Source organism: Corylus avellana, chromosome 6 (genome assembly GCF_965113065.1).
Source record: "Corylus avellana chromosome 6, dhCorAvel1.hap1.2, whole genome shotgun sequence".
Taxonomy (NCBI): domain Eukaryota; kingdom Viridiplantae; phylum Streptophyta; class Magnoliopsida; order Fagales; family Betulaceae; genus Corylus; species Corylus avellana.
Genome location: NC_142495.1, coordinates 25,460,895 through 25,475,247, shown reverse-complemented (window position 1 = coordinate 25,475,247; position 14,353 = coordinate 25,460,895). Strand labels below are relative to the sequence as shown.

The following is a 14,353-nucleotide window of genomic DNA, read 5'->3' as shown; positions in this document are numbered from 1 at the left end:
CTTCCTCGATTTTCCTTCCTAGCTTGCCTTTTCCTTGTCATTTTCCAACCTTTTATATCAAAATTATTAAGGGATCCCGAAGCTTCAATCTGGTCCCCCTCCTCCATATACAGTACTTCCCTATCTACCGCTGCAAATATTTGTACCAACTATACCAACCAGCTGCAATATTACTGGCTCCAGGTACAGGAAACCCACATCGCCAAATTTGAACCATACATGTATATGTGTGTATATATATATATGTTCATTATTAATTTCTTGAATATGCATTAATTTGCATGCTATTGCTACCTCTTTTCACCGTGACCACCATTCAAGACACTCAAAAAAGTCCATGGTCCCCATGGTAGGGCCGTGATGGTAGATATGTGTTTCGTCATTTCAAATCTGATGCAAAAGCAGATTATCCTAACAAAGTTAACAACGTTGTACTGCATGGTTTGAGACCACAGGTGTTGTGATCATGTACAGACAGCTAGCCTCTACAGAGGTTATGCTTGATTGGTGGCCTGGTTTTCAACGAATCTTAAGACAGACCACAATTGTGTAACAGCATCGATCGATACATATCATTAATTCAGACCACAAGTGTATTGACTATATTGCCAGTCGACGTACAGATTGTTGAACTACATGGCATCATCATCATCATATGTTTGAAGACCTTTTTTCGAGTTGAGTGGGATTTTTCCATATCAAGGCTGGTTGGGACCTGATCGATCGGCCTTTCACCAATAATGTTATGAGATCCATCGAGTAGAATTCTACAATAAAGAGACCACTTGTAATCATATGTCTTATGAAGCTCTTGAAGTATTTGAAGTTATCTTGTCTCTACCTTAGTTTAGAGTAGAGTAGTTTTAGTAAATATCTTAGAGTAATAGTAGTATAATTACTTAAGGAGACTTAACTAATTTTAATTGTCATCCATTAGTTAATTAGCAGTTTTCTATGTATCTTTATCTTTTGTATTCTTATTTAAGGACATTCAATCAACAAAGAAAAATCAGAAAAATTAATCACAATTTTTATGCTTGAAAGGAGTTTTTAGGTTTCCTCAAAATTTAAAATGTCTAGATTCCCTCATAATCTAAGGTATCACCCTTAACAATTAATAAGGGTTGCCTTCTAGTCCAAGACCGACTACCATTCATGTCTGCCTAGCAATATGAAGTTTGACTTTGTAACCATTGGAGATATCTAGTAATTTTGCTATTCAAATTGTTAAGAGAGTTAATGTATGGCCTACTTACTCAAACAAATTTTGGTTTTTCTGCCCACTTAGTTGGATAGGTGGGCCCAGAAATCAACAGTTACTAGCGGATCTTAGAAAAGCTTGCTAGTAAGCTTAGTGGCATTTATCTCAAATTTTCATAGATGGACTCACTAATCATTCAAGAAAATTAAGGGACTTTTTGAGGCCCAGATATCAACGGACCCTCAAATGAGCCCTCCTCTAGCAAAGTCCAACCGACCTGAAATTCCAACATAACTCGACCTGAATTTACTTTGGTTTTGGGGATTTAAATTTTTTTTAAAATTAAATTAAAAAATTAATTTTTAGAGCACGTGATTCTTATATGCGTCAAACGGTGAATTGTTGGTTTGGTTCAGTATTTGAGCAGTGGTCCTATGAATTAAGCAGGCCGAGGTTACCACAAAGCTCAAACCTTTAGTGGGAGACCATGGGCCCGCCCGTATCAAAGCTCACATGCCCTAGCCAGAGGACAAGCCCGTTTAATTGTATGGGCTTGGGTCCAATGGAAATCTAGAAGGAGAACCAATATAAGGCCCAGTGTAATGGCCCCACACCATGCTGACTTTACAAAACCATGGACTTGCCTTTTGCTGATTCTGAATTCCCACAAGCTCCCAGCTCGTCTTCCACGCCCCAAATCCACAATGAAGTGCGAAAGATTTCTCACCATCCCCGTCTCTGCGGTGTTCCTGTCGATGGGTTTCGTCTATTACATCACAATTTTCGTTTTCATGGAGGATTGGGTCGGGTTGCAGAGCTCAGCCGGATCTTTGAACTCTCTGATTTTCTCTTTCTTGTCTTTTCTTTGTCTTTTCTCTTTCTTTTCTTGTGTTCTGATTGACCCAGGTCTCGTCCCGGCTTCGTATATCCCTGATGTTGAGGAAAGTGGGGGCTCGGATAAGGAAACCGACAAAAATGTGAGTGTTTCGTGCTTGCATGTATGAATAGTGATTTAGGATTCAAGCGTTTTCTTTAATTTGTTTGTTTAGTGAGGGAAATGGTGTAAAGTGAAGAATTTGAGATTTGCTGTTGAGGGAAGTGGGAGTCTCAACTGGACTAATTCGTTGACTGATAACTCAATTACAGATGATTTGATTAGTCTTTTCATTTTGGAAGAATTGTTTAGATGTTCTTTATTAGCTTGGCATCATTTGGTTGCTAAGAGAATGTGGGAAAGAGATGAAATTAGAATTCTCAGTCTTATATATTGGTAATTCTGAGTCTCTCTCACAAGGTGAGAATGCCACACTCTCCCACAGCATTGGGTTCCCACCTGTGATAGAGAGCGGTGTGGAAGAAACAAAATAGAAAGTTGCAATAATATTTCCCTTTAATAAATTGCAAGACTAGCATTGGAAAACTAGTTTTTCTCTGTCAATTTTGTCTCTTTCCCCAAAATTCACGGCAACCGAATAGATTATTAATGTTCTATGCTGCGATTCTTGTCTTAGGTGTTGATGCACACATGTGTGAGTGTGAATGGTTAAGTCTCATATTAGGTAGTAATCACAAGAGTGAATACTTGATACAATATAATTGGATTCAAGTCCACAACCTTAAATTGGTGTCCCAATATGATATACTAAGATCTTATTTGAAGACTCACGATAGTTTTATCTTCCCAACTAGTGATATTAGAGCCAATGGTATTGTGCTCAAGGTGGATGATAACGGTCCCTTTCACAGTTGAAGTGGGGATTGTCCTTTTCACAAGTAGAACGGGGATAGTGCATGGTTAATGCATGATGGATCCTTGCCTCAGTTGGAGTTGGGACAAGGTACATCGTATGGACAAGCCTTCAAGGCTACATAAATGATCATAGAGAAGGCCTTTGGCAAACCATGACAAGATGTGTTAATAACGAGTGTGATCAATGTGATTGTAGACTTGTCCACACAAATGATCTTAATAAGATGGTTTAATTGGGAGTATAGTCAATGTTGTAGAAGACTTATACTTGGATGGAAGATTGTTAAAATATATACTTGTGAGTATGAGTTGTTAAACCCCACATCAAATACTAGTTAAAAAGTGAGTTTTTTTATTTTTTTATTTTTTTCTTTTTTCTTTTGAAAAATACACCGTGATGGGGACACTGGACACAGACCACCAATCACACAAGTGTATGGGCGTCGACGTCAGTCGCCAGAGGATGGCCCAATCCATGACCTTGTGGTTGGGTGATTGAGAGCTAAAGATATTATTATTATGTAGACTGGTTATGTTATTTTCTGATTTTGGACTTTATGTTATTTTAGTGGACTGTCAACCCAAGTATCACTAGAGTTAGGGTTAGGGTTTAATCCCTATTCTATTTAAGCATAATATTGTATTGTGATAATTAGTTTTTGATGAATAAAGAAAATAAAAACTGTTGTTGTTTTCCCCCTCCTAATTTCTTCTCTCTCCAGTTTCCTCTTCTTCTTCTCTTACTTCTCTTCCCTGCAGATCTCCTAGACCAATTACCACCTATGTATGATATTTAACACGCCATAAACGTTGTTCCAAGAGCAACTCTTCCAAACTTTCCTCACTACAGGATGAATCTCACCAAACACATGAGTTGAAAGGCAAGTAGATTAGCTCCTTAGAAAAAGGGCTTGTTCAAGAAAGCTTAAGTCCTTGTGCAGTGTCTGCTCGCCTAACCCCTAAGAAGGACGGTTCTTGGAGAATGTGTGTGGACAGTTGAGCCATCAATATGATCACTGTAAAGTATCACTTTCCCATTCCTAGGCTTGATGACATGTTGGACATGATGACAAAAGCCACGATCTTTTCCAAGATTGAATGAAGAGTGGCTACTGTCAAATTAGAATCCACCTTGGAGACAAGTGGAAGACTGCCTTCAAGACAAATGATGGTTTGTATGAATGGTTGGTCATGTCGTTTGGCCTTTTTAAACACTTTGAGCACCTTTATGAGAGTGATGACACAAGTAACATTATGAGAGTGAGCACCTATATGATATCCTCATATAAGGAGCAACATTTGGACTATCTCACTCAAGTTTGTGCCACCCTAAGAAAATAAAGCTTGTATGCCAACCGTAAGAAGTGCTCCTTCTTCACCAATATAGTCATCTTCTTAGGATTTATTATCCTCAGAGGGAAAATCTACTGACCCATTGAAAATTAAGGCGATTGTCAATTGGCGTGAGCCCAAGAATATTCATGACATTCGCAGATTTCACGGGCTCGCTATCTTTTATCATTGGTTCGTTAAAGGGTTTAGCACCATTATGTCTCCTATAACAGATTGTATGAAGCAAGGTGAATTTAAGTGGGCAAGTGCTGCAACCAAGGCATTTGGGGAGATTAAAAAGAGAATGATTGAAGCCCCGGTCATGCAAGTCCTTGATTTCACGAAAGTATTTGAGGTGGAGTGTGATGCATTGGGCATTGGTATAGGTGGAGTATTTAGTTAAGAGCATCACCCAGTAGCCTACTTTAGTGAAAAATTGAATGAGGCCAAACAAAAGTATTCAACCTATGACAAAGAGTTTATGCGGTAGTGCAAGTCTTACACCTCTGGTGCCATTATTTACTATTGCAGGAGTTTGTCCTCTAGGACCACGAAGCCCTACATTACCTCAATTCCCAAAAGAAACTCAATTATAGGCATGGTCGTTGGGTCGAATTCTTGCAAGCCTACTCATCTACGTTGGAGCATAAGTAAGGAGTTGAGAACAAGGTGATAGATAAACTTAGAGCCTTTTTGGGATTGCATTAAGGAGCTTAAAATGTACTTGTAGTACATAAAAAGTTGTACCAAGCAAAAAATGGATCCATCTGGTAAAAAACTCAAAAAAACACTTTCTTGACTTTTTATTTTTTATTTTTTATTTTTTTAATCTAAAAAATACAAAATTATGTCTTGTGATAAGATTGAAAATGAGGCTTTTTCTTAAAGCTCTTTTAGGCTTTTTTTTATAGACAAAAGCTTTATTTTCCAACACAATTTCAAACAGGCTCTTAGTCGCCAAGTCACTTATTCTTCATGATGAGTGTCAAGATTACGGGGTCTGAAAGACTCAAAGAGGATTATGAGTCTCGTCTTGATTTTGGAGAGGTATGCATAGCTTGACAAGATGGAAGTGCCCTAATGCAAACGGCTATTGCCTCCAAGCTGTGTTTATATTGCATAATGTGAAATTTGTAGTTAAATTGCAGAATGTGAAATTGTAAAGTCAACACTTTAAGAGAGGCTTTTTAAATTGCTCAATTTTGCTAACAATCGGCATGGAAATGCTTGGAATAGTGCACTGCAATGTATAACTTTGTGATCACATGGTTTGCATTGAGGTTGATTGTACTCCATCTGTGTTGGTGATAAATGGACCATATAATCTGCATTGTGGTTGATTATCTCCCTCCCTAAGTTTTTGAACCGCTCAATTTTGTCTACAATCGGCATGGAAATGCTTGGAATAGTGCACTGTAATATATAAATTTTGATCGTGCGGTTTGCATTGAGGTTGATTATATAATCTGCATTGTGGTTTGATTCCCCCCGCCCCCTCTCTCTCTTTCATGGTTAAGCAAGATTTGTAACTAAAACCTACCCAAATCTCTCATCCTTTTAACACCTGAACCAAGGCCCAATGGCTAAAGTCTTGCCTATGTTTCATAGTTAAGTGCATGTACTATTTTTCAATTAGAGGATCTATTCTTGTTAACAATTAACACATTGGTCAAAACTTTGGTCGACATGTAACTTTGAGTTCTTGGATACATGATATTTGATAGGTTGCACAGTCAACGCGTTGTGACAAGTGCTCTACATACAAGCCTCCTAGGGCTCATCATTGCCGCGTCTGCAGAAGGTGTGTTTTGAGGATGGTAGGTTAGTTTTTATATCATTTTTAGCAAAGTGAAATCCATAATTATATATGTATGATTCATGACTATAGCTAGGAGCATGATCAAATCTATGATTTAAGTTCTTTTTACTTTTCCTTCCAATATTGGGTGCAGGATCATCACTGTCAGTGGATAAATAATTGTGTTGGCTATTGGAACTATAAGGCCTTTTTTATACTTGTCCTATATGCAACTATAGGTAGCATCTACTCTACGGTATGTTTTATCTGGTTTTTCCATTCATTTTGTTTTGAAGTTATTAGATTACCCCAAGATATAACAAAGCTCTTGGCATTCTTAGGTTATTGTAATAACCTGTTCATGTCAAAAGGATTTTGGCGGAAAGGTTTCCCTCAAGACTTTCTATGTGAGTTAGTATTCAATTATTGAATTATTCTAAAGATGTCACATTGAACATATAGTTTCATTTTTTGGAGTGATATCATTATGTCAAATACTAATATCAGGTCAGAATTTCCGATCAAGCCTCAAAGGTATAGTTTAAGGAGGTTATCTGGCTTAGAAATTAACTGGTGTGGTGCTGTTATATTTGTTTAGTGTACGAGAGACCACAAAACCGCACCCCCCCCCCCCCCCTCCCCCAAAAAAAAAAAAAAAAAACATATGTTTCAAAGATGGCTGTGGATAGGATTTTTTTGCTCAGTTATTTGATTGTTGGAAAATTGTATTCACTTAATTCCTTATGTTGTATTTTTGCTATGAAACTGTGAAATTTTTAACTAGTTTGTAGAATTAAATTTTTAATGGGATTCTTGGTGTACATTTCATTTTCAATGCAAACTTGAAATTTGTCCGAAAATTAATGGACAATGGAGTATTTTTGTAGTTTAAAATATTGGGTTTTTCCTGGGAAGTCCTCATGTTGCAAAATTTTGGATTCCTTAATGCCATGAATTAGGTTATCAGCTTATTATTTTTCATGAATGTCTGTCATCCTGCAACAGGTTTTGTGGTTGTTATTAAGAGTCAAGAATTTCAGGAGCCTGCTATTTATTTGGTTATTAATCCTTTAAATACAGTCCTTATACATGCCAAGTTTATCTGAACTAATATCCCTTTTGCCCGACTTATCCTTTTTTCCCCCATTTATATGTTTATAATAATACTTACTTGAAATGTTCAAGGGTGCTAAAAATTGTGAAATTTGTGTGTATTTTAGATTATTTGCGGAGCAGCGATGATTGGCTTGAGTGTAACACTAGCAACTCTTTTGGGTTGGCATATCTACCTTATCATTCATAATATGACAACCATAGAGGTAGGTTGTGAGTTTCCAAAGTTGGACATGTCATGAATGATTTTCAAGTTTATTAGTGAATATCTCACAATGGACCTTTTTGCCAGTATTATGATGAAGTAAGGGCAATGTGGATGGCTAGGAAAACTGGTCAGAGCTATCGACGTCCATTTGACCTTGGTGTTTACAAAAACATTACCTTGGTCTCTCTCTCTCTCTCTCTCTCTCTCTCTCTCTCTCTCTGTGTTTATATCTGTTGGTTCTTAGTTTTAATTCTCATGAGTTGTATATTGATATTTCTGTTATGTCTGTCATCTCTGTCAATATGGTAACTGTATGCCTTTGGTTCAGGTCCTGGGTACAAACATGCTGAAATGGTTGTGCCCCACGTCTGTGAGCCATCTAAAAGATGGCCTCACCTTCCCTATTTCACGTGACAATTCATAAAGATTTTCTGGAGTTTCATCATTTTATTCTCTTCGCAATGTGAAATTAAAAAAGCTAGAAGCTGACCAGAAGCAATGTAGGTTTATTTCGGGATAACGCTGAGCAAGATTTGAGGTTCAATTAGGTATGTCAGAAAGTTCACATCGACACGACACGACACGATACGATACGCTGACGGTAAGTTGATTGTTGTTCTCTCTTACCAAGCTGGAGTACCACGCCATGAAGTTCTTGCAACACATGATTGGAAATTGTTTGGTTATATATGTAACACACACACACGATGACTTCACATTGATGTCATTACATGTTATATCCTGTCGCAATGATACTGTTTATAGTGTTGATAGATTTTCCTGTGTGCTTTCTTCGTTTGTAAATTCACTGATGCATTATTGTTGGTCCATTAATTTTACTGTTTCATTGTTAAGAAATAATAATTGCTTTGAGAATTCACTTCATATTATGTTAATTTCCTCTTTAACTCTATGCCTACCCTTTTGACTCTTGTCATGTGGTGAATTCCATCATAAACTGTTTTTACAACCTTCTAGTTTTGGTGTATTTGCTTTCATTCCCATTTCATTGCTGCATGCTCCTCCACTTTATTCTTGTCCTGAGTAGGAAGAAGCAGCCTAGTCAGACAGGTTCATAATGTAGCTTTGCTACTATGATATGGACATAAATTTTTTATAAATCAGTCTAATAAATTGTTAAGTGTCCTAACATGCGAGATGCACATAATTTTTTTAATATGCTTAACAGAGTGAATAGCTGTTAACTCCTCTCCTATTGTAACGTCTAAAAGTCTCTCTCAAACACTCAGGAGTCCAAGAGTCTCACATTCATCTGTTCATTTCCCTTCTAACATTTAAAAGGCTTCGATTTCTTGGTAAGTTTGTGGATTCTCGTAGTTTTGCTGCTTCAACGCGCTGAAGCACGACAAAAGGAAACAAGGGCGAACATAACACAAGGTTTAGAAGGGGCTTGAGTCTTCCCAAAAATTTAAAATATCCCCCAAAAAATGTTTTTTATGAGGTAAACCCTTAAAAGTAAATTTCCTCTTCCTATTTTTCTTCTTGTTTCATACCTCCACACTAAAATTTCTGGTTCAGCCTCCGAAGGGAATGTCAGTTTGTAAGAAATTTTTGTCCCTATGAGATTAGGTTAACAGTTAACCATAATCTGCCTATAACCTTGTGTTTTCTTAGTCTTGTGACTTTAAAGTGTCAAAACACTCTTGGGTAGAGGGACTTTTGGCTGTCGGGTGATTGATTCCTCAATGGACAAGGGTTGGATTTCTCTTTCAAAGTTACTCTAACTACAGAAATTGTTGTGCCCTAGCCCCCGGACCAAAGGCACAAAAGGAAAAATCGGATGTCTTTTCTAGATCCAGGGATATAAATTGATATATATGTTTGTTCATGCGTGTTTGGGTGTGTATTGTTATGACGTAATATAAAGATGAGACCTTTTTTGTATTTTTAAGAGTGCTTTGTGTTTTGTGTTGTTTGTTAACGTTTTTTTATTTTGAGAATGGAAAAAAAAAAGATATATAACAAAAAAATTGAAAACATAGCCTAGTTTGGATAAGGGCTGGCCATCAATCATGAAGCAATGGGTCTACCAGGTTTTATGGAAGTCTTGGGCTGGCCATCAATCATGAAGCAATGGGTCTACCAGGTTTTATGGAAGTCTTGAACAAAAAAAGAAATAATAGAAGTGGGAAATGATTTCATGCCAAGAATTTTGAACAAATAAACCCACACCCCAAATTGCCGGGTGATTTGTTTGTTTGTTTCTTTATTTCTTTATTTATTTTTTTGTAATTTTCCTGAGCGACTTGTTTGGACTTGTAAAGAGAAATCCAATGATTAAAAGGTTGAATGAGACCATGAATCATCGATGTGAAGAAGATAAAACGATCATTATTGAGGTTTTGTGATGGAAAAATTCTAATAGCTTCAGGAAGATCAATTAGAACCATGCAAGGCATGTGGACTTTTTCCCATACAATGCCATCATTATCAATCTTTATTCTGAGTCTTAATGATTATGTTGCCCTGTTTTTTTTTTTTTTAATTCTAAAAAAAAAAATATATATCCTAGAATTACATTCTCAACGAACAAATTTGACGAAAAACTCGGTTCTTCTTTTAACTACTATTTTTCATGCAATCTTTTCAAAGACATCTCTCTTCTCTTGAGCGACAGAGAAAACCCTCTCGAGAGTTTCTCTTTTCTCTCCGAGTGAGTGTTCCTCTTCCTACTGTAGTTGTTTATTGTTGTAGTAGGTGTTATTTTAAGCATGTTTGCCTCTGGATTGTACCTACAAACCGTCATTTCAAGCGGCCTCTTTCTTGGCCAGTGAGCCAATAATCGAATGGGTTAGATTATTCATTTGATTTATTCTCAGTAAAACTTTAGTTTTTCCTACACCGTATTGATTGTACTAGAGTCTTTGTCGTTGGACAGTCTTATCATCTTTTATGTTTTACAGTTTTACCCTTTCTCTTATCCTTGTAATTGCTTTAAACAAAGAAAAAAAAAAAGAATTGTTTTTCAGCAATTATTTTAATGTATAATTGCTGGTGCTCCAACAGTTTTGTGTATGTTATTATAATTTTGATACGAGAGCAACCAAGTCCAAGTGTTAAAACTTTAGAGGGCACAACTTTGACTACCGCATTAAAATTTTCCAGGAACAGCTGAATGTGATTTACACGTGGACTGCAATATTTAGATGAGGCTGAATCAATGAGATTCGTCTGGTAAAATTCTGAATATGATTAGATTCTATAAAATAATAATAATAATAATACCATGATTGATGTCTGGCTAATTACATAGAGTCCATTTGAATATATAATTCTTTTTACTATTTATTGTTTGTTTTTTTCCCTTATAAAATCATATTCTATGTTTTTGCTTTGCGAAAATTATATAATATATGGTTCAGTTACCCACTACTCTTGCAAAAAGTTTGAAAAAAACTTGGTGGACTATAATATAAGTGTGTCATCTATCTCTTTGGACTCCCCAACAGCTTTTATGTAGCATTCAACTAAAAAGAACTTTAGTAACGTGTTACATGTTCATCCACAAAGCTGGGATAGTGCTGATGACGTGTGCTAATGCTTATTATCATTACCTTAAAGATTTGAGATTGATTTAAACATCGAAGCTTGACACGTGGAATATATAATGAGTAGTGCTGTAAATTAGACTTCGACGTTAATTTATCTTTGATCAACCAAAAAAAAATCTAAGAATAGATGATAGATCGGCATTGTTGAATCAGTAAGTTAAGATAAAAGTGTAATTTCTAACATTAAGTTCAAACTCGAGATTTCTATTCTTATTTTGCATTAAATCACTATTTATCTATAAAATGTAAGCTAGTAAGAAATTGTAGATTTAATCATTTAAATGAATGTTTTAACACCTTTGGTATTAGCTTTGTGGGCGCATTTTAGACACCAAACCAGCTAACTTCATATAATAATACTTTTTTTTTTTTTTTTTTTGAAGGGTAAGACGGGGTAACCAATTGTGACTATTCTACCTGAGTGTGACTAGTAACACCTGCAAGAGGGGTTTAGATGGTAGAAACCGTAGACGCTCTCTCAAAACCAATCAAGCCATAACCTGATCAAACCTCACTAAAACATCAGTGATTACCAAGGCAACTAATATTATAACTTAATAAATTTATCACTTATTAATTATAGTGTTCTCAACATTTTTTTTTTCTATCATTAACCCAACCTTCCAAACAAATATTTTTTTTTTTGACATGTCCATGCAAGAGAAGGAAGAGTGGAGATTCGAACTAGTGACCTCCGCTTCATGAAGCGTAATATATTACGGATTGAGCTACCCCTCGAAAGTTGGGTATGAGTAAGATTCCATAAATTGTCATGAAAAGACAGTACCATTATTAAAATATTTTTGACATAAAGTTTTCCGTAAATTTTTGGCATGTACGCTTTATTTAATAATTGGATTGAAGGGTGAACCCCAATCGTCCATTTCATGTGTAAAAACAAACCCAAACAGGACCACCCTGTTACTGATGTGTCCAAGGAGCATCAATTAAAACATTTTATTTATGACTCAATTTTAAACGAAAATTTGATATATATATATATATATATATATATATATATTAAAAAAACCCAAAAATTAGCATATAAAATTTTCTTTTGAATTGAGTTGGAAAATTATATATTATTATTAGAGCCAAAGCAGAACTAACATTTAGAGTTTGTGGAGTAAAAATAAAATTTTAAAAAATTAAAGGCATTTTTAAAATTTTTTGGAGAAAACAAGCTCCCCAAGGTACCATGTAATTTCGCCACTGATTAGAGCATATGATTTTTACGTGTATTTTTTAAAAAGATATGTAATCAACGACGACCCCCTCTTTGTTTTTATTTCTATTTTTTTTAAAGTTAGAAGTTTTTTTTTTTTTTTTTTTTTTTTTTTTTTGAGTGCAAAAGAGCCCGTTCGTGTCTAAAAACACACTTGCATGGCACGTGATCGAGATTCCATCCATTAGCAGTTCGTGGAGGCAACATGTAAATGAATAAACATTGAAAGAGATTAAAGGTAATTAACCCGGATTTAAACCTGCCAAGCACTGAGCAGTTTGGTGGGAAGTTGAATGCATTATACTCGAAATGTTGACCAGATTCGTCCGTATGAGTACCGAGTGGCACGAGGTGTGCATGCACAAAAGCACAATTGCCATATCATAATTCCAGCCAAAATGATTGACCAAATTCAATTAATCTCAAAAGGAGCCAACGTGGAACAAATCATATGATTAGACCCTTCGGATATAATCTTTCATTGCCGTAACTCACAAAAGCATCTCCAAAAGTAGAGTTAAAACGAGGCTTTTCTTCATTTCGACAAAATAGTTAATTTTTAGATTTTTCTTCTGATATGAATAATGAGAATAACTTTAACGTGGTCCTTGTGTAGAAAGGTATTTTTGTGCAAACCATTTAGCGGTTGCACATCAGCTGAAACATTCTAAAAAAAAATAAATATCCACACCTGATTATATCAGGTTTTATTATTTTTTAAAACAAAATAAATGAAGAAGATGACAAAGGGAGGTGGGGCGGTTCGCCACCACCCCAACGGCCCGGGGGTGGCCGCGAGCCACCCCTAGCAGCTTGGGGGGTGGCCGCGATCCACCCCAACGCCCTGGGGGAGAGAGATCCGGCCACTGGGTGTGGATTGCGGCCACCCCTAGCGGCCTGAGGGTTGGCTGCGATCCACCCCCAACGGCTCGAGGGTGGCCGCGAGCCACCCCTAGTGGCCAGATCTCTCTCCCTCTCTCTCTCCGTCGGAGGCGGCGTGAGGTGGTGGCAACAGATGTGTGTAGTGTTTGAGAGAAACAATTCAGTGTTTTGCTCACATATATATTTTTTTTTGCAAATTTTCTTCAATACTGATATATTAAACTCTGAGTGGGTTGCACAAAACCTTTGTTTTGTGCAACGACCACACAGAAAACCCTCTCATGAACAATAAATAAGTTGATTAGACTATTTAAACTTTATTTATTTATTATTTTTTTCTTCCATTCTTTCTTGTACTCTCTTTCCTCCTCTTTCTTTCACTCTCTCCCACACAAAATAATTTTTAAAGAAAATAAAAAGTAGAATAAAGAATTTGTTAGAGTGTATGAAAAAATGAGTAGTTAAATTAAAAATTTATACTTTTTCGATAGCTATTTTGTTTATTTCTACTAGAGATACTCTTACAAGTTGTGACTTATGAGCACATTATTACCATTAGTGATTTTTTCAAATTTTAGTTAAATTTTGATTTTTTTTTTTAATTTTTTTTTTTAGAACCAAAAACTCACTCACCAGCCATTGCCACCTCTCTCTCTCTCTTAGGCTTCAAAATAAAAGCTTCATCCGGCATTTTCATTAATTTTGTGTTGAATTCATATCTAATTTATATATCATTATCTGTCCTTATTAACCATCCGGTAAACTGCCATATAAGTTTGCTCGGTGGTGTTCCTTGCGTGTTTACACCTGCTCAATAAAATATTCCATGGACATTAATTGCAGCCAGCAACATAAATTTTCTTTTAAAAAAAGACCAATATAGGAGCTTAGCTGCTTGAGGGCTACTCAAAAAATAATTGTAGCTAGCAATGGACAAAACCCCATCGCCATATATATATATCGTCTTCATGCATGTAGGGACATTTAAGCAGTGAAATACAATAGTGCATTAAAAACAAAATAGATTTTTGGGGATAGAATTTGCAATGGGAGGCCCCCCCCCAAAATTCCAATTGACAAGAGTCGTCGTGATGGATCAATTCGGGATAAACAAATATTGCTTTGATTGATATTTGATAATGACACAACACCTTATCACGGATATGGTTTATACGTTGATAGCTATATTATTTTAATTTTTTTAAAAAAAGGTGTGACAGTATTGATATATATTATTTATAGTATTAAATATTTCAACTTTATATTTTAACG

At 35.9% G+C, this 14,353-nt stretch overlaps 1 protein-coding gene across 1 annotated transcript; it reads left to right on the top strand.

Moving 5' to 3' along the window:
• The first annotated feature begins 1,846 nt into the window (after nucleotides 1-1,846).
• LOC132188184 (DHHC-type zinc finger family protein) lies at nucleotides 1,847-8,287 on the top strand. Its single transcript, XM_059602590.1, has 7 exons — nucleotides 1,847-2,178; nucleotides 6,008-6,100; nucleotides 6,236-6,337; nucleotides 6,423-6,488; nucleotides 7,302-7,400; nucleotides 7,487-7,582; nucleotides 7,731-8,287. Exons 1-7 carry the CDS (start codon nucleotides 1,906-1,908, stop codon nucleotides 7,824-7,826), a joined length of 825 nt encoding a protein of 274 aa, XP_059458573.1. The 5' UTR covers nucleotides 1,847-1,905; the 3' UTR covers nucleotides 7,827-8,287.
• Nucleotides 8,288-14,353: the final 6,066 nt, after the last annotated feature.

Bases quoted from the DNA above. Each gene is read 5' to 3' on its own strand.
- LOC132188184 (XM_059602590.1), top strand. From the start codon at position 1,906: ATGAAGTGCGAAAGATTTCTCACCATCCCCGTCTCTGCGGTGTTCCTG. The intron at 2,179-6,007 runs GTGAGTGTTTCG...GATATTTGATAG, and splicing joins ATAAGGAAACCGACAAAAAT to GTTGCACAGTCAACGCGTTG. The intron at 6,489-7,301 runs GTGAGTTAGTAT...TGTGTATTTTAG, and splicing joins TTTCCCTCAAGACTTTCTAT to ATTATTTGCGGAGCAGCGAT.